The sequence below is a fragment of the Squalius cephalus genome (assembly GCF_949319135.1).
Source record: "Squalius cephalus genome assembly, chromosome: 3".
Lineage (NCBI taxonomy): Eukaryota > Metazoa > Chordata > Actinopteri > Cypriniformes > Leuciscidae > Squalius > Squalius cephalus.
In genome coordinates this window covers 61202448-61229838 of record NC_137124.1, presented here as the reverse complement: position 1 = coordinate 61229838, position 27391 = coordinate 61202448, and the positions used below count along the sequence as shown (strand labels likewise).

The 27391-nt window shown below is 41.6% G+C and overlaps 4 protein-coding genes across 4 annotated transcripts in view; 3 read left to right on the top strand and 1 right to left on the bottom strand.

The window, feature by feature from the left end:
• Positions 1-4760: 4760 nt before the first annotated feature.
• On the top strand, positions 4761-9696 carry LOC307155290 (uncharacterized protein; the record flags this gene model as incomplete). The annotated part of the gene is made up of 5 exons (XM_079865850.1): positions 4761-4817; positions 4905-6897; positions 7136-7186; positions 9149-9232; positions 9479-9696. 5 exons carry the CDS (start codon positions 4761-4763, stop codon positions 9694-9696), a joined length of 2403 nt encoding a protein of 800 aa, XP_079721976.1.
• Positions 9697-15504: 5808 nt separating this feature from the next.
• LOC307155876 (histone H4) lies at positions 15505-15960 on the top strand. Its single transcript, XM_079866868.1, has one exon. It carries the CDS (start codon positions 15537-15539, stop codon positions 15846-15848), a length of 312 nt encoding a protein of 103 aa, XP_079722994.1. The 5' UTR covers positions 15505-15536; the 3' UTR covers positions 15849-15960.
• Positions 15961-16703: 743 nt separating this feature from the next.
• LOC307155289 (histone H2B-like) lies at positions 16704-17674 on the top strand (the record flags this gene model as incomplete). Its single annotated transcript, XM_079865849.1, has 2 exons — positions 16704-16760; positions 17280-17674. 2 exons carry the CDS (start codon positions 16704-16706, stop codon positions 17631-17633), a joined length of 411 nt encoding a protein of 136 aa, XP_079721975.1. The 3' UTR covers positions 17634-17674.
• Positions 16736-27391, bottom strand: part of lurap1l (leucine rich adaptor protein 1 like) — a gene marked incomplete at its 5' end in the record, with an annotated part of 125616 nt that continues 114960 nt past the window's right edge. The window contains one exon of the transcript XR_013820426.1: positions 16736-16745. The remainder of the gene's footprint in view (positions 16746-27391) is intronic.

Genomic DNA, 27391 nt, shown 5'->3' with positions numbered 1-27391 from the left:
AGATGAAAACGTTCAGACAGCCTACCCTTAAATACTGAAAGCACTCTTTGTTTATTGTTTGTAATGTTTTTAATGTTTTTATTTTATTTGCTTTTATGTTTTGAAGCTATATTAGTTCAAATTCTTAACATATAGTTGTATTATTTAGTTTTTTAATTTGTATTTCTTTTTAAAAGTACTTATAATTATAAATATTTTAAGTTTTATTAATAAGATTAATTAATAAGAAAAATTTTTGATTGGCTCGTGAGGTGCCTAAAGATTCCCATCCTATTTTACAATGATGTATTGCTTGTTTTTGTTGAAATAATAGAAAAGATAAAGAGCTTAAAAAATAATCGCATATTAAATCGCAATCGCAATATTGGTGAAAATAATCGCAATTAGATTATTTTCCAAAATCGTTCAGCCCTACTATCCATCTCTCTCTATCAGTCTGACTGTCTATCCATCTCTCTATCTGTCTGTCTGTCTATCCATCTCTCTATCAGTCTGACTGTCTATCCATCTCTCTCTATCAGTGTGACTGTCTATCCATCTCTCTCTATCAGTCTGACTGTCTATCCATCTCTCTATCAGTCTGTCTGTCTATCCATCTCTCTGTATCAGTCTGTCTGTCTATCCATCTCTCTCTATCAGTGTGACTGTCTATCCATCTCTCTCTATCTGTCTGTCTGTCTATCCATCTCTCTATCTGTTTGTCCATCTATTATATGTGGTCTTGACTCTTACACACTGTTTCTAGTGTAATGTACTTTGTGGGGACCTGTATTGTCTCAGGAATGCCATATAAACCCCTCTGTGATTAAATACACACACTTCCTACAGGTTTAGCTATGTCTATCTCTCTCTATCAGTCTGTCTGTCTATCCATCTCTCTATCTGTCTATCTGTCTATCCATCTCTCTATCAGTCTGTCTGTCTATCCATCTCTCTCTCTATCAGTCTGACTGTCTATCCATCTCTCTCTATCAGTCTGACTATCCATCTCTCTCTATCAGTGTGACTGTCTATCCATCTCTCTATCAGTCTGTCTGTCTATCCATCTCTCTCTCTATCAGTCTGACTGTCTATCCATCTCTCTCTATCAGTCTGACTGTCTATCCATCTCTCTATCGGTCTATCCATCTCTCTCTATCAGTCTGACTGTCTATCCATCTCTCTCTATCAGTGTGACTGTCTATCCATCTCTCTATCTGTTTGTCTATCCGTCTATCCATCTCTCTCTATCAGTCTGACTGTCTATCCATCTCTCTATCTGTCTGTCTATCCATCTCTCTCTATCAGTCTGACTGTCTATCCATCTCTCTATCTGTCTGTCTATCCATCTCTCTCTATCAGTCTGACTGTCTATCCATCTCTCTCTATCAGTCTGACTGTCTATCCATCTCTCTCTATCAGTGTGACTGTCTATCCATCTCTCTCTATCAGTCTGTCTGTCTATCCATCTCTCTATCTGTCTATCTGTCTATCCATCTCTCTCTCTATCAGTCTGACTGTCTATCCATCTCTCTATCTGTCTGTCTATCCATCTCTCTCTATCAGTCTGACTGTCTATCCATCTCTCTCTATCAGTGTGACTGTCTATCCATCTCTCTATCTGTTTGTCTATCCGTCTATCCATCTCTCTCTATCAGTCTGACTGTCTATCCAGCTCTCTATCTGTCTGTCTATCCATCTCTCTCTATCAGTCTGACTGTCTATCCATCTCTCTATCTGTCTGTCTATCCATCTCTCTCTATCAGTCTGACTGTCTATCCATCTCTCTCTATCAGTGTGACTGTCTATCCATCTCTCTCTATCAGTGTGACTGTCTATCCATCTCTCTCTATCAGTGTGACTGTCTATCCATCTCTCTCTATCAGTCTGACTGTCTATCCATCTCTCTATCTGTTTTTCTATCTATTATATGTGGTCTTGACTCTTACACACTGTTTCTAGTGTAATGTACTTTGTGGGGACCTGTATTGTCTCAGGAATGCCATATAAACCCCTCTGTGATTAAATACACACACTTCCTACAGGTTTAGCGTAATGGGGACCTTGTCTGATGAGTATCAATTATAACTCATTTTTTTAACTCTTTTATTATAGGCTACATGCACGGATGATGAAGACATGATGACAATAAAGAACTGCTCTGGGGATTCTGTTACAACTGCTGGCATTTCACGACGTGCAGTTGAGGTACATATATTTAATATCTATGTCTATCCATCTCTCTCTCTATCAGTCTGACTGTCTATCCATCTCTCTATCAGTCTGACTGTCTATCCATCTCTCTCTCTCTATCAGTCTGACTGTCTATCCATCTCTCTCTATCAGTCTGACTATCCATCTCTCTCTATCAGTCTGACTATCCATCTCTATCAGTCTGACTGTCTATCCATCTCTCTATCAGTCTGTCTGTCTATCCATCTCTCTCTATCAGTCTGACTATCCATCTCTCTCTATCAGTCTGACTGTCTATCCATCTCTCTCTATCAGTCAGTCTATCCATCTCTCTATCAGTCTGTCTATCCATCTCTCTCTATCAGTCTGACTATCCATCTCTCTATCAGTCTGTCTGTCTGTCTGTCTATCCATCTCTCTGTATCAGTCTGTCTGTCTATCCATCTCTCTCTATCAGTGTGACTGTCTATCCATCTCTCTCTATCTGTCTGTCTGTCTATCCATCTCTCTATCTGTTTGTCCATCTATTATATGTGGTCTTGACTCTTACACACTGTTTCTAGTGTAATGTACTTTGTGGGGACCTGTATTGTCTCAGGAATGCCATATAAACCCCTCTGTGATTAAATACACACACTTCCTACAGGTTTAGCTATGTCTATCTCTCTCTATCAGTCTGTCTGTCTATCCATCTCTCTATCTGTCTATCTGTCTATCCATCTCTCTATCAGTCTGTCTGTCTATCCATCTCTCTCTCTATCAGTCTGACTGTCTATCCATCTCTCTCTATCAGTCTGACTGTCTATCCATCTCTCTATCTGTCTGTCTATCCATCTCTCTCTATCAGTCTGACTGTCTATCCATCTCTCTCTATCAGTGTGACTGTCTATCCATCTCTCTCTATCAGTGTGACTGTCTATCCATCTCTCTCTATCAGTGTGACTGTCTATCCATCTCTCTCTATCAGTCTGACTGTCTATCCATCTCTCTCTATCAGTCTGACTGTCTATCCATCTCTCTCTATCAGTGTGACTGTCTATCCATCTCTCTCTATCAGTGTGACTGTCTATCCATCTCTCTCTATCAGTGTGACTGTCTATCCATCTCTCTCTATCAGTGTGACTGTCTATCCATCTCTCTCTATCAGTCTGTCTGTCTATACATCTCTCTCTATCAGTCTGACTGTCTATCCATCTCTCTATCTGTCTGTCTGTCTATCCATCTCTCTATCAGTCTGACTGTCTATCCATCTCTCTATCTGTCTGACTGTCTATCCATCTCTCTTTATCAGTCTGTCTGTCTGTCTATCCATCTCTCTCTATCAGTGTGACTGTCTATCCATCTCTCTCTATCAGTCTGACTGTCTATCCATCTCTCTCTATCAGTCTGACTGTCTATCCATCTCTCTCTATCAGTCTGACTGTCTATCCATCTCTCTTTATCAGTCTGTCTGTCTATCCATCTCTCTCTATCAGTCAGTCTATCCATCTCTCTCTATCAGTCTGTCTGTCTATCCATCTCTCTCTCTATCAGTCTGACTGTCTATCCATCTCTCTATCAGTCTGTCTGTCTATCCATCTCTCTCTATCAGTCTGACTATCCATCTCTCTCTATCAGTCTGACTGTCTATCCATCTCTCTCTATCAGTCAGTCTATCCATCTCTCTCTATCAGTGTGACTGTCTATCCATCTCTCTCTCTCTATCAGTCTGACTGTCTATCCATCTCTCTATCTGTTTTTCTATCTATTATATGTGGTCTTGACTCTTACACACTGTTTCTAGTGTAATGTACTTTGTGGGGACCTGTATTGTCTCAGGAATGCCATATAAACTCCTCTGTGATTAAATACACACACTTCCTACAAGTTTAGCGTAATGGGGACCTTGTCTGATGAGTATCAATTATAACTCATTTTTTTAACTCTTTTATTATAGGCTACATGCACGGATGATGAAGACATGATGACAATAAAGAACTGCTCTGGGGATTCTGTTACAACTGCTGGCATTTCACGACGTACAGTTGAGGTACATATATTAACTGTGGCATTTTAGTAAGGATGATGTAAAGTAAGCCCATCATTGTTGGTAAATAAACCCTGACATGATCAGGACCCTAAATTGGAGTTGTTTTATGGTGCTTCAAGAAAGTCTTAAATAATTTGCCCTAAACTGTTAGGACAGTTTTTCAATTTTTTTTTTCTTTTTCTTAACAGCCTTTGGTTGATTACTCAGACAGTGAAGATGACATTTCGTGTTCTAAAATGATGACATCTTATAAACAGGTATTTATTTTTCATTGCTATTACCATTTCTTTTTAATTGCCTCATACTTCAAAAGCACTTTTTTTTTTAAACTGCATAATATTGTATTTTTATTTTTCATTATATGATAAACATAGTTCTATAAGCATATATTTTCCTAGTTTATTTGAAGGCTTGCCATTCTGACGTTTGTCTAATTTGTCTTTTTTAGATGAGACCTGCAACTCATGAGGACTCCGATATTTTTTACTCTGAAAATTCCAGTGGAGATGACAGTACAGACATTCAAGATGACATCAGACTGAAACATACACCATTTGCAATGAGTGAACAACATTCCACTTGTGCCACAACATTCAAAAGACCAAAAAACACCAGAGTAAGTGTTTTTTTTTTGTTTTTTTTCATTTTATTTATTAATCTATGAAAGAGGATTAACTAAACTGGATGGTCATTGTCTTTCAAGGCTAGAAGGAAGATTGCTGAGCACTCAGATGTTTTTGATTCGAGCGAAGATGAGTTATCTGAAGTCAGTGAGGAAGAGTACATCCCTGACACATCAGAAGAGAGTAGTGCATCAGATAGTAGCACAAGCCTTACTGTTTCACCTAAAGGTAAAGGAAAGCTCCAGACTTTGCCAGTCCAGTGCAGTTCAGCTGAGAACAGAAGTACAAACTACAATCCTCAAAGCAGCTGTGACTTAGGGAGCTTCCAGAGCCATGGTGCAGCCTCAGTTCCTGACAGCACAAGTTCAGTGATTATCCCAGCTATCATTAAAAAGAGGGATGGACTGAGAATGTATAGCAAGAGACAACATTGCTTTTTTTGTGACAGTGCTTTTACGAAAATTGCTAGACACCTAGAGCGCAAGCATAGCAATGAAGTAGAGGTAGCAAAGGCTCTAAGTCATCCAAAAGGCTCCAAAGAAAGGAGAATGCAGCTTGAGTATCTACGCAACAAAGGTAATTTTGCTTACAATGCTACTGTTATTAATACAGGCTCAGGACAGATGATTCCACGGAAACTGCCTAAAAAGAATTTGGATGGGGAAAAATTCATGCATTGCATTTACTGCCAAGGACTCTTCTTAAAGAAAACCCTGTGGCGACATGTGAAAGTTTGCAAATTCAAGCCTTCTGACGTGAAACCCAAACCTGGAAAAACCCGTGTGCAGGCTCTCTGTAGCTTTGCACAACCTCCCCCACCAGGAGTAACTCATGGTGTTTGGAAGCTGTTAAATGCTATGAACCAAGACCAAGTGGCACTTGAAGCTAGAAATGACTGGTGCATTTTAGAGCTGGGAAAGCATCTTTACAACAAGTATGGATCAAGAGTTAAAATGCATGAATACATCCGTCAAAAGATGAGAGAGCTTGGAAGACTCCTCATATGTACTAGAGAGGTAACACCCCTTACATCTATTAAAGAGCTCATCCATCCCACAAACTTCATGCATGCCGTTAATGCAGTTAAAAGAACAGCTGGATACATTGAAGAGACCAATGTGTATGAAAAGGCTAGTGTTGCTGTGAAACTTGGTCATAGTCTGAACAAAATCGCAATGCTTATTGAGAGCCATTCTACAATCAATGGAGACAAAGCAAGTGCAAATTTTGCGAGCAGCTTCCAACAGCTGTATCAAACCCGATGGCCCGAGTACATTTCTTCAACAGCACGGCGAACAATGGAGGAAGCCAAGTGGAACTGCCCACATTTGCTCCCGTTCACTGAAGATGTCAAACGTCTCCATGTGCATCTTGATGAGCAAGAGAAAGTGTACCGCAAACTCTTGTCAACACAGCCATCATCTCAGCATTGGTCAAAATTGGCAAAGGTTATATTAACTCAGGTTATGCTTTTCAATCGTAGGCGAGAAGGGGAAGTGTCACAAATGCCTTTGTCCGCATACACCTCCAGCAACCAAACAGAAGCTCATCCGGATATTAGCATGGCCCTCACAGAGTTGGAAAATAAACTGTGTCAGTACTTCAAGCGTATAGAGATCAGAGGCAAAAGAGGCAGAAAAGTTCCAGTGCTTGTTACTCCTTCAATGCAAGAGTCGATCAGCCTGCTGATTAAAAACCGGAGCAAGTGTGGAGTACTGAATGAGAACCCTTTCCTCTTTGCACGTCCTTCTGCAATGACCTTTTTCCGTGGCTCTGACTGCATCCGTGAATTTGCAGGTGCATGCAATGCTAAGAATCCTCAAACTCTAACTTCCACCAAGTTGAGGAAACAGATTGGTACCCTCTCTGAAGTGTTAAATCTGAGCAACACTGAGCTTGATCAGCTGGCTGACTTCCTAGGCCATGATATTAGGATACACCGTCAGTTTTACCGCTTACCTGAGGGGACCCTTCAGCTGGCCAAAATGAGCAAAATTCTTCTGGCCCTCGAAAAAGGACGCTTGGCAGACTTTAAAGGGAAAAATCTTGATGAAATCATCATTGATCCAGAAGGTACTATACACTGTTACTGTGACCATTGTCTGAATTGAATTAATTTAGAGATATTGGTTCTGTGTTTTTTTTTTTTTTTTTTTTTTTTTTTATTCTGTAATAGTTTACATAAATTGTAATATAGGTTTTTGGGAATGCTTTGGAATAATATGCATGTATTACCTTGTGTTTTTAAATTAAATGTTTATTTAAAATTTAAATAAGTTAAATGATTAATTTCTGTGTTTTCTACCCTCAGAGAACGTTACAGTGGACAGTGATTTAGAGGAGTCTACTTCCAATCCGAAAGGTAACAATTTCATTTAGCCAGTTTGTTCCAATTTATTTTTGCCTAATTCTAAATTGTTGTTTCTAGGGATGGCAAATTGGTTTGAAATGGGTGGTTCATCTTTAGATTATTTTTCTCACTTTCTACTGACTACATGCACAAATTACTTTAGCATGTTGCTTAGGCATTTCCAGTTTAGTTTTTTCCCTCGTGGTTTGCGCATGAGCCCGCACACACCCCAAAACACTTTTGCCAACTTCTAAACCCTGCTCAAAGTTGCTTTATGTTGTTAAATGACATCATAAGCTAATTAGCATAATCATTACATAATTTATATATTAATATTTGTCAAAATACAACACCAATTGAGATTGAGAGAGTGGCTTTATTCGCTAGACTTAAACCTAAAAATACTCCTGTATATATGGTGTATTTGGAAAATGCAGTGTTTTAAAATTATCATTCTGCTTTCTATGCACAAAATACAGATTATGTGTGTTTATCAACCAGTATAGCTATTTTCCTTAAAGGATAATTCTGGTATTTAGCACTTTGAGTCTCTTTTCTGGTTTGTTTTGGGTGAACTAGAGTGGTGGACACAGAAATGTTGACGATGGGTCCTGTCTCGACTTTTTGACTCGTTTAGAATCGCCTTTGACCGCTTCAGAGTGGCTGTCTATGTATGGGCCTGCACGAACATCCTTAAAACAACCCTTAACGTTCGTTTTCAAAACTGTGCAACTCACCGAGTGGTTAGTGGTGTTCGTTGATGTTCCAAAACAAGTAGCGTAGCGAAATACAGTTTCTGTCGTGTTTTATTTGGCATTTTGTAAAATCCCATTGATCTCTTTTGGAGGACTCATTGCTCGTTGATATTACTGCGCTACCGGGAAAGGAAAAGATGCTTCAGACTCAAATAGCGAGCGGAAGTTTATACTCGGTTGTGAGGTATCTGAAAAAATAGTTCCACTATAGCAAACAATAACATGGATTGAAATCATACATTGCGCTGATATATTTGTTTTTAATCATCAACGAACACCACTAACCACTCGGTGGGTTGCACAGTTTTGAAAACGAACGTTAAGGGTTGTTTCAAGGACATGTTCGTGCAGGCCCATACATAGACAGCCGCTCTGAAGCGCTCAAAGGCGATTCTAGAAGTCAAAAAGTCGAGACAGGACCCATCGTCAACATTTCTGTGTCCACCACTCTAGTTCACCCAAAACAAACCAGAAAAGAGACTCAAAGTGCTAAATACTGGAATTATCCTTTAACACGCCCATCTTGGTTTTGGTACAGGAATGCAGTCAACTATATTTTCCAGCCGCTGAATAATGTAGACTTTTCCAGATTCTGACTAAGCTAGCTTGCTGCAATAGTGACGTCACATGCATGCAATGATTACAAATGTGAATAGGGATGATTGGATTGTTAAATTGTTTAGCAATTAGATTTGTTTTTTAGAAAGTGTGACTTTTTGGATGGTGAGTAATATTACTGAAATTTTATTAGTAATTGGTTGCACTACTAGTTACCAGGGAAAGTAATTGTATTGCTGTGCATTACAAGTACTCAGTGGAAGTATGATCCCCCATGGGTTAGAAGTAAGTTTAAATAACTGATTAAAAAATATTACAAAGTCCTCTTTTTATTCCAAAAAGGAATACAATTTAATATTTTATTTTCATTGTTTTATTCCAGTCCCCAGGACACACCTCCCAGAATATTTTAGATGACTCCCTAATTAAACACTAAGAAGCTAAGTTGAATCAGGTGTTTTAAATAGTGAGGCATGTAAAACATCTCAAAATTCTGGTAGGTGGGTCCCCAGGACTGAAGTTGAGAACTGCACTTTATGTTCTCAAGTTATTTTGGTTGCACTTAAAACAGCAGTGATAAATAATAACAGATGCGGGGTAGCTTTGTCAGTTTAATGAAGATATGTGTTCATACTCAGACTGGCATAATTTTTACTTTCAGAGTGCACTACAGGATCATCACCACAGCACCCTGAATGTGAAGACAGCACACTTCCAGCAGACCCAGTGTCCAAAAAAAAGAGGGGTATGTTCATTTTAATTTCAACTGATTGATGGTTAATATGTTCTCCAGTTGCAGTAGGTTTCTATTTACAACATGATTTTTGAAGCATTTCAATATACTAACTACGGAAGATTGAGATTATTTCAAACATTGAATGTCTCAAGCTGATCTCAAGGATCCGTATCTTGGACCGATTAAGCATTTAAGCAACTTCTTACTAGTGAAATGCTAAGATATATGATGTAGACCTACTTGTTCCCTCTACAGGTCACATCAAGAGGACAGCCTGGAACAAACACGAAATTGATGCAGTAGAGAACCACATGATGAGGTTCATAAAGAACCGCAAAGTTCCAGGGAAGGCAGACTGCGTAAGGTGTTTGGAAGCTGAACCATCTGCTCTAAAACAGAGAGAATGGTCTGCTCTGAAGTTTTATATAAAAAATCGAATCTCTGCTCTACAAAGAAAAGATCTAACACACTAATATGGAAGTAAAATAATGACAAATGTTTTTGAAACTAAAAAGCTTGTTGAATTGCACTAAGTAAAAATATGCAGTGCATTAACCCTGCTTGCATTTTAATGCATTGTATTTTCAGGCCTTGCATTTGTATGGGCTGAAATTCAACGTGGTTGTATATTTAAGCTGTGAATATTTCAATGCAAAACATTTCACACATGTTTTCATTCTTAAAAATTCAACAATCCATATTCACCTTTCAGATTGCACTTCCAAAATGTTCATTCTGTTTAAAAATACAACCTATAATATTCGACTGGCAATTTTCGGTCCATTTTATTCCACTTCCACAAATTCAGTGGTTCAAATTCGATCTGCAGGAAAAGCAGTAGATTGCCGATTGATGATCTCCATAGCTGTTAGTCGGCCTCACCAGCAGGGGAGCAAGCGGCCGTTGACGAAGAACACTATAGAGCAACGGGTGAGAGACTCACTCATTCGTTGAATTACAGAAATGGAGCGAGCAGTAGTTGGCCATTTGTGATTATCATCAGGGCAATGAATTGTGATGATTATCATATGGAAAAGCTGATAAAGACACAAAAGCTGTGTTTACATTGAAGTCTTCACTGTTACTTTTGTACATGCAAGTTTTGCACAGCTTTCTCTGTCGTGACCGAGATTGTTTTTCCCCGATGCTGATGCACAGATCAAACGTTAAATCTGAAGTAGTAGACATATATTTCTCTCGGTTGTTTAGTTTTCTTAACTGTATATTGCGCCGCTGTGCTGCAGAACTGGGGATTCCCTTAATACGTCACTCTCCAGGATTCCCCTGTGGTCTCAGGACACTCAAAGTTACTCAATGGACAAAATACAGTGATATAAAAGACCAAACTCGCAGGCAAGCAGATGGACTCAGAATAACGCGCAAAGCTTAATGCTGAGCGTTTCCCAGTGATAGACTGGCATAAAGTTAGCTTGGCGTTGGACATTCGCACATTTAGGGACCGTCTCTAAAGTTACATACGACATTGGTACACATGTTTCTAACTTCAATTGCATTTGAAGAGAATGACTTAGTCATAAAACCAACTGTAAAGTGTTAATAGGTGCCATGATGCACACTTTTACTTTACAGTTGGTTTTATGACTGTAAGTCATTCTCTTCAAATGCTATTGAAGTTAGAAACATGTATACCAATGTCTTATGAGAGACGGTCCCTAAATGTGTGAATATCCAGTTTCAGGCGAACTTATGCCAGTACTTCACTGGGAAACGCTTAGCGTGAAACTTTGCGCGTTACATTCATATTCTGGTCCATCTGCTTGCCTGTTGCCTATTAATATCGCCCTCATCCCCAATAAGGTGGGAGTTTGGTCTTTTATATCACTGTATTTTGTCCATTACTTTGAGTGTCCTGAGACCGCAGGGGAATCCTGGAGAGTGACTATTGAGGGAATCCCCAGTTCTGCAGCACAGCCGCAAGGACGTGCAAAGAGGAAAGGGTTCTCATTCAGTACTCCACACTCGCTCCGGTTTTTAATCAGCAGGCTGATCGACTCTTGCATTGAAGGAGTAACAAGCACTGGAACTTTTCTGCCTCTTTTCCCTCTGATCTCTATACGCTTGAAGTAATGACACAGTTTATTTTCCAACTCTGTGAGGGCCATGCACAAGCTGTTTATGAGTCAAGATACTTATCTATCATTAAATCTTTACATTTCATTCTGATGATGACAAACTGAAGTGAAATGAAGAGACTGACTGTATGTGTTAATATTTATGAACACAAATCATAGTTACATTTGAAAAATTCATTCTCTACTTCACTTTCATCTGAAGTGCTGACATGTTTTTTCTCTCTCTCTCTTTTAGCTTTTCTGCAAATATGTGTTCACATGCACTAATATATACTTTCTTTAATTGTTCAATTTATTTAGCATAAAAATCAACATATCATTAAGAATCAGACTACATCAAAACGACCCGTTCACATACAACATCATTTTATTAAATCATTCTTCGTACAAAAGTAAATCTTCTGAAATCTTTACACAGATCTCTCTGATCATAAACTGAAGTGACATGAGATGATATGAGGAAACTGACTGTGTTAATATTCGTTAGTTTAGATGAAGGGGAATACTCACAATATAAAGTTAAGAAAACTAAACAACCGAGAGAAATATGTCTACTACCTCAGATTTAACGTTTGATCTGTGCATCAGCATCGGGGAATAACATAATCTCGGTCAGGACAGAGAAAGCTGTGCAAAACTTGCATGTACAAAAGTAACAGTGAAGACTTCAATGTAAACACAGCTTTTGTCTTTATCAGCTTTTCCATATGATAATCATCACAATTCATTGCCCTGATGATAATCACAAATGGCCAACTACTGCTCGCTCCATTTCTGTAATTCAACGAATGAGTGAGTCTCTCACCCGTTACTCTATAGTGTTCTTCGTCAACAGCCGCTTGCTCCCCTGCTGGTGAGGCTGTCTACAGCTATGGAGATTATCAATCGGCAATCTACTGCTTTTCCTGCAGTTCCCGGATATCAATGTTGAATTTTCTGTCGAATTTGAACCACTGAATTTGTGGAAGCGAAATAAAATGGACCGAAAATTGCCAGTCGAATATTATAGGTTGTATTTTTAAACCGAATGAACATTTTGGAAGTGCAATCTGAAAGGTGAATATGGATTATTGAATTTTTAAGAATGAAAACATGTGTGAAATGTTTTGCATTGAAATATTCACAGCTTAAATATACAACCATGTTGAATTTCAGCCCATAAAAATGCAAGCCCTGAAAATATAATGCATTAAAATGCAAGCAGGGTTAATGCACTGCATATTTTTACTAGTGCAATTCAACAAGCTTTTTAGTTTCAAAAACATTTGTCATTATTTTACTTCCATACACTAATATTGACACCATGTTGAGTATTAGTCACCAGGTTATATCTTAATCTTGCCTGTATGGATTTGTTGATTCAGTTCTTTTCAAATGTTTTTAAAGTGTTTCAAATAACTTTTATACTGCAGTTAATGATTTGTTCTGTTTTTTTAGCAAGTTTTCATAATTGTTTTTTTAATGCCAAATGTTTACTATACACGCAGGCATGCAAAAGTTTCATGCTGAAGTTTTACTTGACGATACGTTTTGAGAAACTGTTTAGAAGTGTTTGTCAAGGGTTTTATTAATTAATATGAACATGAGCATGGAATAGTCTTATGCTAGATCTATTTGTTGACAGACATTTGATGCAAGTTTTGAAAATGTTAACATTACATGTCACAGATAATTATTTATACACGCATGTACATGTCTACATATATGTACGTATGTTTGTGTATGTAGGTTATACTTTTTTAGAAGTAAAAACATTTAATGTTGCTTTCTATAAATAAAGAACTCAAAGTAGATTCTCTTTTTACACTGCTTTTTAAAAAGTGCCTTTTAAAAATTGTTACTGGGGCAGTCTTCTCAAAATTAGTTGATACAAGGATACAAGTAGCTATGTACGTTTGACCCCACGATGACCTAAAACTAGTTTGGTGTGTGTACGTTTGATCCCCACGATGACCTAAAACCAGTTTGGTGTGTGTACGTTTGATCCCCACGATGACTAAAAACCAGTTTGGTGTGTGTACGTTTGATCCCCACGATGACTAAAAACCAGTTTGGTGTGTGTACGTTCGATCCCCACGATGACTAAAAACTAGTTGTGTGTGTGTGTGCGTTTGATCCCCACGATGACCTAAAACCAGTTTGGTGTGTGTACGTTTGATCCCCACGATGACTAAAAACCAGTTTGGTGTGTGTACGTTCGATCCCCACGATGACTAAAAACTAGTTGTGTGTGTGTGTGCGTTTGATCCCCACGATGACCTAAACCAGTTTGGTGTGTGTACGTTCGATCCCCACGATGACTAAAAACTAGTTGTGTGTGTGTGTGCGTTTGATCCCCACGATGACCTAAAACCAGTTTGGTGTGTACGTTTGATCCCCACAATGACTAAAAACCAGTTGTGTGTATTGGCGGACCTCAGATTTACACAAGACCTGAAATGACCCCACAAGTAGCCACTGTGTCATGTTTGAAAATTTTATAGCAAAATATTTGTAATCTGAAAGGACATTTTCTAAACTGATATTGTATTAGTTGTCATAATATTTTTTTTAGGTCTTAAAGTTTATTAGAAAGGGTGGTCCCCATTATGTAGCATTTCTGACAGGTGACCCCCACAATGCATATAAACAAGTATGTGTGTGTGTGTGTGTGTGTGTGTGTGCAAGCATGTGTTTGTGTGTTATTTTTAGCATGTGCGCGCTCTTCGTGGCAAAAGTGTGTGATGGGGGTTGTGATTTTTTGCTAAAAAATGGCCACTGCTCTACAATAACAGGAGAGCACATGGCATGCATGGTATTAAGAAATCATGTATATTGTTGAAATAATAAAGATCATTTTCACTGGTAATAGAATTCTGTCTTTATTTGATGTAACAGGGTTGAGTCGTTGAGCTTGACAACCACAATATCACAATTCTAAATAAGTTATAGTTATAAAAGAAGGTGGTAACTTGCCTGTGTCTACACACAATGTTGTTCAGAAGACTTCTATGATGTCTCTTCCTGTTATTGATGTCACTTCCTGTTATTGATGTCACATAAGGATCTGTTCATTATTTTTATGGGGGAGAATGATCTGTGTAACGGGGTTGAGGGATTACATTTACATTTACATTTATTCATTTAGCTGACGCTTTTATCCAAAGCGACTTACAATTGCTATATATGTCAGAGGTCGCACGCCTCTGGAGCAACTAGGGGTTAAGTGTCTTGCTCAGGGACACATTGGTGTCTCACAGTGGATTCGAACCCGGGTCTCTCACACCAAAGGCATGTGTCTTATCCATTGCGCCACACCACCCCTGAGGGACGGAATACTGAGGGACGGAACTAAATAATGTGATTTTAATGAATAATTTTGAATTTACTTGAAAAAAAAACCCCAAAAACATTACCAGCAAAAAAGCACAGATAGATATTCATGGGAATGGCAAAATCAAAATGTATGGACTTTTTTCTAATTGTATTATTCATATCCCCAGTACACTTTCATAGAAGGCCACAAGGGACATGACAAAGGTGGTGTCAACTGAAAAAACAAGCTAATTTCTAATATAAAGATAATATGCATGTCATTATTTTTAAACTTTATTAAAGGAGACATTTCAATTGATACAAAAAGCTTTTAAAAATAGATTTTGGTGACCCAATAGGTAAACATACACTTAAAACGGTCAGGGACTCAAATCATACAGGCATCGTGGAATATGGCTCACATGCATGAACGTGAAAGTGAATATTAACTGGACAAGGATTTCAGATATTTCAGATATTGCCATCTCATGAAGGGTTTACCAGGAGACACACACACACACACACACACAAACACACACACACACACACACACACACACACACACACACACACACACACAGGCATAAATAGAAAAATATCACAGATGCCATTATTCGCAATTGTACTATAAACAATATTGTAATTTGATGGCTTGTGTTCACTGTTAATTATCAGCCAGTACTACTGTAAATCATATTATCTGAAAATGTATAGATATTTAATGTAAAACAAGGGAAAGACTCCTGATTGGGTGGCGGTTAAATGTTTCGCGCTCTATATTTTTGGGGGAGGGGCGCGCACATGTGACGCGTCACTGGTTTCTGTCAGGTCCTGTAAGCAAATATAAAAAGCCTCCTTCAGCATTCACTACCACATTCACTTCACATTCTTTCTTATTATCTGATCAACTCAACGATCTTGTTATCATGTCTGGAAGAGGCAAAGGCGGGAAAGGGCTCGGTAAAGGAGGCGCGAAGCGTCACCGTAAAGTTCTGCGCGATAACATCCAGGGAATCACCAAACCCGCCATTCGGCGTCTGGCGCGCCGCGGCGGCGTCAAGCGCATCTCCGGGCTGATCTACGAGGAGACCCGCGGTGTGTTGAAGGTGTTCCTGGAGAACGTGATCCGCGATGCCGTCACCTACACCGAGCACGCCAAGAGGAAGACCGTCACCGCCATGGATGTTGTGTACGCGCTGAAGCGGCAGGGACGCACCTTGTACGGCTTCGGGGGATAAACGCCTGAGACTCGAGAACCCGACGAACCAACGGCTCTTTTAAGAGCCACACACTCCCGCACTCAAAGAGTTCATGATTCAGCAGTGTCACACGTGACGTCATCTATTATAGGCTGTTTTCTGTGTCAAGAATTGACTAATAATGAGTAATTGTATAAGTTTGGCAGTAATGTATATTAAGATTATTAGCATAGTAACAATTTTCTCTATCTGACAACAGATGGGCCCTAAAATATAATGTGAGTTACACGTTTATCCATTTACACGTGCTAAAATACCTATTACGAAATAAACAGACAATTAGGTCAGAAATGGTACTGTGTAATGTTTTTTTTCTCTCTCACTAAAATAGGCTTCTATTTCCTACTGCTGTAGTTTAAACAGTTTAAGGTTTCATGAATCAATGAAGTTCTGAGGAAAAGCTTTTTCTAAAGGGAGTATGACCGTTATTGGTCTTTTCTCCAAAACTCCATCAAATGTGTTTATAAGGAGTTTTAATTAAGCGATGGTGCACAATATGTGTCTAGAACCACGTATTTTATAAAAAAAATTACTAAAATCTATAAATAAAAAGCAGGAAATGAAACGGGCAACTGTGTCGTTCAAACCAGAGCCGTTGAAATAAACATGGGACGGTGGGCGGGGTTATCATTTAACCGCTTGTGATTGGCCGTCGATCCCCTCGTGATGTTTTGAGTTGTCCAATGAAACACGGGTTTATGGGTTCGGCCAATGAAAACAGGCAATCAGAAGGTCGCCGTGTCTCCTTGTAAATTAGCATAGTGCAGCGGATAAAAGCCTCAGAGTCGCTCCTGAGTTCACACTGACTCGTCAGCGCTGAGATCATTCCTCATCATGCCTGAACCAGCCAAGTCCGCGCCTAAAGCCTCTGTTATACTCCAGTTTGGACGCGTACACGACAGCTGCGCACAGCTCGGACGCGGACTACTTGTATTTATACTTTCTGCTGAGGTCCGCTCGGTAAACGCGTTAAACGCATGCGCAGTAGATCGGTCTGGCCAGTATAATCGATAATATTTTAAATATTTATAGTTTATATTTGCATTTATGTCAAAACCTAGACACTTTCAAACATCAAAATGACATTTATTAATATGTATTCGTGTCAAAATGACATAACATCTTTTCCTATTCTATTTTGCCTGGAAACGCTTCCAACAGGCTTGCGTGAAAAATAGGCATTGGTTCTATTTCTAGAATGCACGCGTTTTCCGTTTTTTCAAATTCGGCGTCCATGTTATTTCCATCTCTTTCGCGGTTTTAACCTAATGAACGCGCGCCCTTGGTCCGCGCGGTCACAAAAAATGGGAGGCACGCGCCAGTCCGCAACGAGCCTCCGCGCGCACCCCCGATGACGATTTTTACGTCACGCGGACCCTCGCGCCGTCGCGGTCGCGGAAAGTATAACAGAGGCTTCAGAAGGGCTCCAAGAAGGCCGTCACCAAGACCGCCGGGAAGGGCGGGAAGAAGCGCAGAAAGTCCAGGAAGGAGAGCTACGCCATCTACGTCTACAAAGTGCTGAAGCAGGTTCACCCTGACACCGGCATCTCCTCCAAGGCGATGGGCATCATGAACTCTTTCGTCAACGACATCTTCGAGCGCATCGCCGGTGAGGCGTCTCGTCTCGCTCACTACAACAAGCGCTCCACCATCACGTCGAGAGAGATCCAGACCGCCGTGCGTCTGCTGCTGCCCGGAGAGCTGGCCAAGCACGCCGTGTCTGAGGGCACCAAGGCCGTCACCAAGTACACCAGCTCCAAGTAGAGCCGAGGAGGAGGAGCACACAAAGGCTCTTTTAAGAGCCACACACTTCATCCTGGAAAAGAGCTTATGATGGTTGCAAAGACTTAACTTATACCTGATGGTCTATTTTAATAGTGTTAAAAAAAAAAAAAAACACTTTACAGTTTATCCTGTAAAAGGGCTTGTGGTGTTTTGTAGAATCTATTGGAAATATTATCTTCTAAGTTTAACTTGTGTTTAAAGTGTTGAACAGTCTACTTGAAGTAATTTTTAATTTTTCAAGGCTATTTTATGTTTCTAGTTTGATACTTGTCTCATCCAAAACTAGTGATGTTGATTGTTTTGCAGTAATGACAACTGTAGTTTAAGAAGGCTTTTAGATTTAATTGGTTGGCTGGATGGATAACTGAATGACGTCAAATAAGTAAATTCATTACTGTTATATTTGAAAACGATCATGGTAAATATTTCGTTATGGAATTAGTTGTTTAGTGTTGGATAATTTACTAACTTAAAAACACTTAAACCAGATTAACTACGCCAGATTATATATATATATATATATATATATATATATATATATATATATATATATATATATATATATATATATATATATATATAATTAATCAAACAGAATAGTCATCCAGGATCTCATCCATTCCTCTTTCATCATTATCCTTTTCACCAAAGATGTGTTTTAGGTGGACTGATCATGATCAATACAGTACAAAGAACATAAACAAATGTAGGATGTTGGAAAATAATGTATTTTCTGTTCACCAAATGCTTTTTTAATCTTCCCTGCCGTAATTTGCTGTAGTGACGTGTTCAAATAAGCCAGATATGACCAGATTCTGCAATAGGCTGTATAATATAGGCTGTCATGACTATCAGTCAGTATGCGCTAAATTTACGAACTTCTCCAGCAAAGTGAGTAAATATAAGCAACACGCCAAACTGGCTCGTGATTTGGCGTTTCCCGCCACAGTTGATTCTCTTCCACATTTGGCGGGTGTTCATTTCTAACCCTGTATATTAGTGCAGACCACTGACCTGATGATGACTGAAGGACAGTAATATTACAGCTGTAGCCAGGTTACATGGATCCGCTGTTATGAGGCTTTTTGAACTGCACTCCTCTGGTTGTGTTTGTAAATCACTTTTTTTTCTTTTGGAATAAAGCTTAAGTTAATGTTGGAAGCAGTAAATCTCTGTGAAAAATAGGCTGATCATTCAGATTCAAAAGAGAAACAAAATCTGTGCTAATTGAAAGAAAACAAGTTGACAAGTCAAGTCATCTTCATTTATATAGCGCTTTTAAAAATGTAGATGGTTTCAAAGCGGCTTCACAGAGATAAACATATAATTTAAGATAACAGATTGTTTAGGCTTTATAGCGGTTCTTTAACCCTTGTGCATCCTTAAGGATATTTTTGTCCTTTTCAGTTAAATTGTTTTTTTGATCACTTTGCCTGTGTTAATGCTAACTGCATAAAATTTGGCACGGGTGTGTATTTTTATTGGAATTTCACTATTTCATCACCATTTCCTTTAAAAATCTATTTTGCACTAGTTACACAAAATACTTCCTCTCAGCGCCTTTTAGACAAAAATGGCCCCATTGAAACCCATTAAAACTGCATTTTTTTAACCCCTGTGCCGTTTAACTATAAACTGATGCAATCTTTTTTAATAGGCTTTCATTCTGTTGGCAAGGCTTCAAAATTGACATTTTTACAATTTTTTTATCAGATGGTGCCATTTTTTCAGGTTAGGCCTATAAAGCAAATAGGCTACTCGCTTTATTCCTGTTTTCTGCTTCGGCATATTATAGAGCCAATTGGATAAATTATGCAACGATAATTGTGTGGGTTTGTTGGTATGGATGTTTAAGTGTGGTTTGTATGTGTGTAATAAAATAAAAAGTGTGTTTTGTGTGCTTGTAATATTTGAGAGAGAAAAACTCAACTGCAAATCGAAAATCCAATCACTGTGTGATAACGGGACAGTTTGATCTTCGGCTGACAAATCAGAGGAAAGGGGCGTTTCATTCCCACCCACGTGTAGAAATCGAATATTCAAGCTTATTCATTTTTCTACCTCAGAACGAAAAACGAAAAATCAAGCTGAATTCTTGTTTTTCGTTTTTTTGGAAAAAAATGTTTGCATAAAAAACGACTGAACGAATGATACACGGATTATTTTGATTTCCGATTTCCATCTATAAACACATCAAGGACAATCGGATAATGAGATTGTTTTTCTTTTTCCGTTTTTTAATATCAAAACAAAAAACGAATAATGGGTTGTTTTCCGTTTTTCGTTTTCCTATTTACTAATGGTAATTGGGAAACCGGCCGTTTTTCGTTTTTGTTTTTTTCCTTTCAAAACGAAAATCCGTTGGCCGAGACTGTGTTGGCCAAGTACACGGACCTCACCAGTGGAGTTTTGCTGGCATCCAATGGGGAAAGTCTGGTACTGCGCCCAAACAAAATCTTACTGAAAGCTTATTTTTTGAGATATCATCCTCAAATTCGGAACACAACCTGTTTAGATTTATGGCTTTGAATTTATATCAGTTTTAGAGTTCCAAATGTTTCATAAAATATATATTTTATATAAAATATTGATTATAATGTTCATAAATATTTTTCATAAACTTAAACTTCTATAACATTTTTTTTTGGTTGCACTTTGTTCACTTTTTTCACTTCAACAACAATCTGCCAAGGGTCTTCTTTAAAATGAGACCAAACTTAAGTATTTGCTCCCAAGCATAACATTTTTATGAGAGTTGTTTGACTTGGACATTTTTGTCCACTTTGGACCAATGTGTAAGTTTTTTTTGGTTTTTTTGGTTAATGTTAACTGCATGGATTTTGGCACAGGTGTGTATTTTTATTGTAATTTTACTATTTCATCACCATTTACTTTGAAAAATTTTAAATAACATAAAATAATATTCATAAATAATTTTCATAAACCTAAACCTATATAACTTTTTTTGGGATTTACTTATAAAAAAAATTTAACTTCAGCAATAATCTGCTAAGAGTATTCTTTAAAATTGCGGCAGCATGCAGGCATAGGCAAGACGGCTCGCATGCCTATTGGCTGCCCTGCGGCAACTGCAGCAGCCTATTGAGAGAGGCCCCGTGACGTCAGATCCAATGGGGGGCGCTTCGTGCCCACTGCGTCACGCTCCCGCCGAAACTCACGTGGCCTGGGCCCATAAATATAGCTCGAAAGGCTGATTCCACTGGTTTTTATCTCTTCAAGCGAAGCACACGCATCGCTGGATCCGGAGAAGAAGAAGCCGCGCCGTCTGAGAAAGCCTTTTCAGCGGGACGAACCACTGCATCTGAAGCCGCTGACCGCGCCGCCTTCAGTCGCCGTTCTTGCTGCGCTATCCGGCGTTATATCCTTTTCTCCTCTACTGTGTTTTGTGTTTGCTCTCATTGCACTAAAAGAGCCGGGCGTCTTTTTCAAGATGCCCCTTTCCTGTGGCTCGTGTGAGCCCCACTCAGCGACGGGGACCGCCATGTCATCTGCTTTCCTGCCTGGGTGAGAAACATGCAGCTCTCGCGCTCGCCGACGGGGGATGCCCTCACTGCGAGCTGATGCCCATGGCGACTCCGAGGACTCGCCTGGCATCTTTCACTGAGACTGCACTTCCGCCCGCTGCGGTGCCGCGCCGTAATGCGCCGTACTCAGGGGGTCCCGGAACCTCCTCCAACCCGCAAAAGCTCGCCGGTTCGCCCGCCAGCTTCGCTCAAGTCTCTCACTGACGGACAGCGGCCGCCGACTGCCGCCGCTTCCGTCATAGATGACGATGAAGAAGCCGCGTTTATGGAGGATAACAGCTGCTCTATCCTGGCGTTGAGCAGTAAGGAATGGTCGTCCCTCTCCCTCTGTTCGAGCCACGCAAACGGCGCCGCTCACGAGGGATGTCAGAAGCGGACGATCACGCGGCTAGCTCTCTTTACGTCACAGGAAAGCTTCCCCGCCCCCGCGCTCAGTTCGCGCGCGTCACTCACCGGCGAAAGGAGAAAAGAGTGTTTTAATCCCGCCGAGGCCGGACCAACCTCCATTTCTCAGTCCCCTCTTAAGTTCAGGCGACTGGAAATATCAGTATTGCAGTATACGAGTAAGCAATAAGGTACTCGAGGCAAGTGCTGTATTGTGAATAAGTAACGGCTGAAGGGCGTTGTTAGGCACGACGCGAAGTGGAGTAACCCCTTCAGCCGTTACTTATTCACGATACAGCACTTGCCTCGAGTACCTTATTGCTTTTATAAAACGGTTACCACACAATATTAAAGTAAAAAAATTTATTAGTACAACTTTCATGAAGTTAAATCAATAAAAGCATTCCTTCCGCTAATAAAAAATAGTCCCTGACAGTGAACAACAACGTTCCAATGTGTAATATGCATGAAAGCTCAAATAAAAACAACAAACCATTCTCAAACTTTGTCTCATTCTCTTTGCTAAGGGCGCAGTGATAAATAGAACCGTTGGGTGAAGCGGTCATAGCCGTGTTTTATCGTGAATAAAGCACAGCTATTGACCAATCAGAATCAAGGATTGGAACTAACCGTTTTAAAAGCCTGTGATAATACATGCACGCCTGCAAACTAATGCTGACGCAAAACATGATGACGCTCTCTGGCTACTCGCTCCTCTTCCCGCTCTCTCTCTCTCTTTGCTTGTGCCACGCAAACTGCGCCGTTCACAAGGGATGTCAGAAGCGGACGGTCACGCGGCTAGCTCTTTACATTACAAGAAAGCTACCCCGCCCTCGTGCCTCGTTTGCGCGCAAAGTCTTCCTAGCCCGCCTAGGAAAATGACGGTGTTCAAGTCCCGCTGCGGCCAGACTTCCACCAAAACTTCCCGCTCGTTCAGTTCCAGAAAATGTGACTGTTCCAGTGTATTTTGCAGTAAACAAGCCTGTACACAAACGCCGTTTCTATGGCGACCCAGATAAATCTCATAGAGTGTATTTCTGGTGTTCGGGCCACAGCCGATGGTGTTATGAGTGTAGCAAAAATGCCCACTGCCCAGTGTTCATTCCTACACACAAGCACATTCCAGGGCTCACACACATAAAATCGACTCGCACACATAAAATCGATTGTGCATTAAACGTAGTGATTGTGCCCACAACCCAGTGCCCACGAACACTACACACTGCATGTCTCACGTTTTCTGTGGAAACGAAATCCGGCCACGGCCGATGGTGTTATGAGTGTTGCAAAATGCCCACGACCTAGTGTGCATTCCTACACACAAGCACAGCCCGCCACATTCCAGGGCTCGCACACATAAAATCGACTCATATCGATTGTGCATTAGATGTAGTGAATGTGCCCACGACCCAGTGCCCACAAACACTACACACTGCATGTCTCACGTTTTCTGTAAAAACGAAACCAACGCACGTACAGTCAGCTCAAGCCGACGGCGTTTTCAGTGTAGTAAATGTGCCCGCTGTCCCGCACCCACATTCACTCACAAACATGACAAGCCCCACGGGGCTCAGCCCGCTCGCTCTTTCGCAGCAAGCTGCCATAAGAGAGCCGAGCGCGGGCAGGCTGCCCGCTGTGATCAGCGCGCCCCCTGCCTCAAACGCTGAAAACATGGCGTTTATGTTACAGCCCAATCCGATGGTGTCAAAATGTGTAAGAAATGTGCCCGCTGTCCCGCGCCCACATTCACTCACGAACATCACGGGGCTTCCCACGCTCGCTCTATCAGCAAACCGCTATAGGAGAATCGAGCGCGGGCAGGCTGCACGCTGTGATCAGCGCGCAGCGTCTGTGTTACAGCACACCGGGGCTCTCCGGTCGCCACTGTGTCGCGACCAGAGCCCAGATTTCATTCAACCCCTAGCTATTCGTGCAAGTGCATGGGCAAAGCTTCCCGGGGTATCAGAATGGGTGCTGAACATTATAGAAAGAGGCTATTCTCTACAGTTTGCTCGACGTCCCCGCAGTTATGCGGCGCGAATCGAAACTACGGTAAAAAAGGAAGTAGATTTTTTTATCTACTTCGAGCCGAAATAGCGAAACTGTTGAGCAAAGGGGCCAAAGAGCCTTTATCTCAGAGCGAAGGGGGTCTATACAGCAGACATTTTCTGGTACCGAAAAAAGACGGGGGTCTCAGACCCATTCTAGATCTAAGACGGCTGAACAAAGTGCTTTTAAAACGCAGGTTCAGAATGCTCACAACCAGGAAAATCCTCCCGCAAATTCGCCAAGGGGACTGGTTTATGTCAATAGATCTGAAGGACGCGTATTTCCAAATACAAATAGCGTCACGTCACAGGCGTTTCTTGAGATTCGCCTTCGAGGGCCAGGCTTATCTATACACAGTCCTGCCGTTCGGCCTGTCCCTAGCACCCCGTACATTCACGATGTGCATGGACGCGGCGCTCGCACCCCTGAAACTCCGGAGAATGCGAGTTTTTAATTACTTGGACGATTGGCTGGTTCTAGCTCGATCACACTCAGAGCTCATAGAACACAGGACCATATTACTCGAGCATCTCGAGAATCTAGGTCTCAAAGTCAATTGGGCGAAGAGTTCACTGTCTCCCAGTCAGAGAATTTCTTTTCTGGGCACGGAACTGGACTCGCTGTCTATGACAGCACAGCTATCGCCACAGCGCAGACTGGATATTCAGCGCATGACAAAATCCTTCCGCCGCTGCACTATAGTCCCGCTCAGAAGGTTTCAGAAAATGCTGGGTCTTATGGCCTCAGCATCATCACTACTCCAGTTGGGTCTGCTTCGCATGCGCCCACTGCAGTTCTGGCTAAAAGCGCGAGTATCACGGCGAGCATGGACCTCTGGTCTTTTTCGCCTCAAGATCACTCAGGAATGCGTCTCAGCCCTGAAATCTTGGAAAGTGGCTGACTGGTACCGGTCAGGTGTAAGCCTGGGGACTTCCTCGAGTGTGAAGGTGGTGTCTACGGATGCCTCCACCTCGGGATGGGGAGCGCTGCTCGAGGGCAGACCGTTCTTCGGCCAGCGAACAGAAAAGCTCCTACACATAAACTGCCTAGAAATGATGGCAGTCGACAACGCGCTGAGGCGCCTTTGTCCCCAGATAAGAGGACACCACGTCTTGGTCCGTTCGGACAACATGTCGGTGGTGTCCTATATAAATCACCAAGGAGGTGTCAGGTCCCGAAACCTGTACAGGCTGATGGAACGCCTCCTGGTTTTGGCTCAGCACAATCTGCGCTCGCTGAGAGCAGCGCACGTGCCCGGCCATCTGAATTTGGGACCAGACAGACTGTCCAGAAACAATGTTCCGGCAGGAGAGTGGTCCCTACACCCACAGACAGTCCAACTGCTGTGGAAAACATTCGGCAGAGCAAAGATAGACCTGTTTGCGTCTCAAGAAAACGCTCACTGTCTGGAGTTTTTCTCCAAGAGCAGGGATGCGCTGACCCACGTCTGGCCCCGCTGCCCGCTCTATGCTTTTCCCCCAGTTGCGCTCCTGCCTCAGGTGTTAGAGCGAATCAGGGAAAACGGATGCTCAGTGCTACTAGTGGCTCCGTTCTGGAAGAACCAGGCTTGGTTCCCAGTTCTGATGCAGCTGACAAGCACTGCCCCATGGCCGATACCAGTGAGGAGGGACCTCCTCTCTCAGGCCGAGGGCTCGATCTGGCATCCTCGCCCAGAGCTGTGGTCCCTACATGCGTGGGCCATCAACGGGTACCCGCTAACCTCCCGGTGGGAGTGTTGAACACGATCACGCAGGCTAGGGCTCCGTCTACTAGACGGCTCTATTCCTCGAAATGGTCTGTGTTTTCTAGCTGGTGCACAGCTCGTGGCATATCACCCACCCAGACTGTGGAGTGACAGAGGTTCTCTCCTTCCTACAAGAGCTACTGGATAAGGGCAGAACCCCTTCCACGCTCAAGGTGTATGTGGCGGCTATAGCAGCATTTACTAAACCGACGCTTGGCCAGTCACTGGGGAGAAACAATCTGGTCATCCGCTTCCTTAGAGGAGCTAAGTGGTTCAATCCTCCCAGACCCCCCTCAGTTCCCATTTGGGACCTTTCTACGGTTCTAGAAGCCATGAAGGGCCCCCCATTCGAGCCAATACAGTCAATAGACATCGAACACTTGTCTTTCAAGACAGTGTTTCTTCTGGCTCTCGCTTCTGTAAAGCGCGTAGGGGACTTGCAAGCGCTCTCAGTGAGCGCAACGTGCATGGAATTTGGGCCAAATGACTCGAGGGATATACTCAAACCAAAACACGGATATGTTCCTAAGTCCCTCAACACACCGTTCAGGGCTCAGGTGATTTCTCTGTCAGCTCTGCCGGTCTATAATGAGGAGAAGGACGCCAGCTTCCTTTGCCCGGTCAGGGCATTAAGGGCTTATGTGTCTCGCTCAACCGTCTTCAGACAGACGGAGCAGCTCTTCGTTTTGTTCAGCGGACGTTCTAAGGGACTAGCTGCATTGAAACAGACCCTATCCAGATGGATAGTTGATGCTATAGCGCTGGCGTACACTTCTAAGGGCCTGCAATGCCCATTAGGTGTCAGAGCGCACTCCACGAGAGGCATGGCCTCATCGTGGGCTTGGTATAGTGGGATTGCCTTGCAGGATATCTGTATGGCGGCAGGCTGGGCCTCCCCGTCTACATTTATAAGGTTTTATAACCTAGAGGTTCCCGCTTTGCAGGCTAAGCTGCTTTCGGTCTGATAAATCAGAATTATCTGCCCCAACGCTATCGGTTCAGAATTCTGAAACTGCTTGAGCAACGCTTGCAGATCAATCAAATATCTCTAACGGGCAGTGTGTAAGGCCCATTATATACATCTGTACAGGCCGTCTCTCGCCCTGACAGTGTGGAACACTATAAATGGCCCTTTATCAGGTGCTATTCATTTAGGGAATGACGCTATTAGCCCTCTACCCGAACTCTCTGTGAGTCCCTGATGATTATGCACTATATGAGCCCCGGGCACCTGCCCTTGGGACTTTGGTGTTGGATCTCAGCACGCACTGCGTTTTATACTGTGTTCCCCTTGCCGTGCCTGCAACACGCTCTGGTTCGCTTCGGCGATATAAAAACCAGTGGAATCAGCCTTTCGAACTATATTTATGGGTCCAGGCCACGTGAGTTTCGGCGGGAGCGTGACGCAGTGGGTACGAAGCACCCACATTGGATCTGACGTTAGCGGGGCCTCTCTCGATAGGCTGCTGCAGTTGCCGCAGGGCAGCCAATAGGCACGCGAGCCGTCTTGCCTATGCCTGCATGCTGCCGCAACGCGTTTTACATTATTTCAAAATTAAGGATAATTTTTGGGCTTCAGTATCTCACGGAAATTAGATTTCCCCATAGCGTAAGATATTATGCAGTACTCGTTCCCTCTCTAAAGAGACCCGAGGTTACGTTAGTAACCGAGTACGTTTTTTGACATGGATATTTTTGTCCTCTATGTACCTATGTGTAACTTTTTTAAATTGATGCACAAGGGTTAATAAAGTTATTTTCCAGCTAAAGTTAGTTTGATTGATTCGCTTCCATCGCAACGATCATTTGTTATTAAATTAGGGGCCGCCAAGACGACACCATTCTCTAGTACTGGTCTTTAGACAAATATCAAAACTAAACAAAGACCAATTTGTTTAGTCAGATATCAAATATTTGATAATATAGCATATCGAGAGATTTGCAAGCAATTTTTTGTAAGCTGGTCATTTTTGACCCGGAACCACAAGTGTGATTTATTGGTTAAACATTAAAGC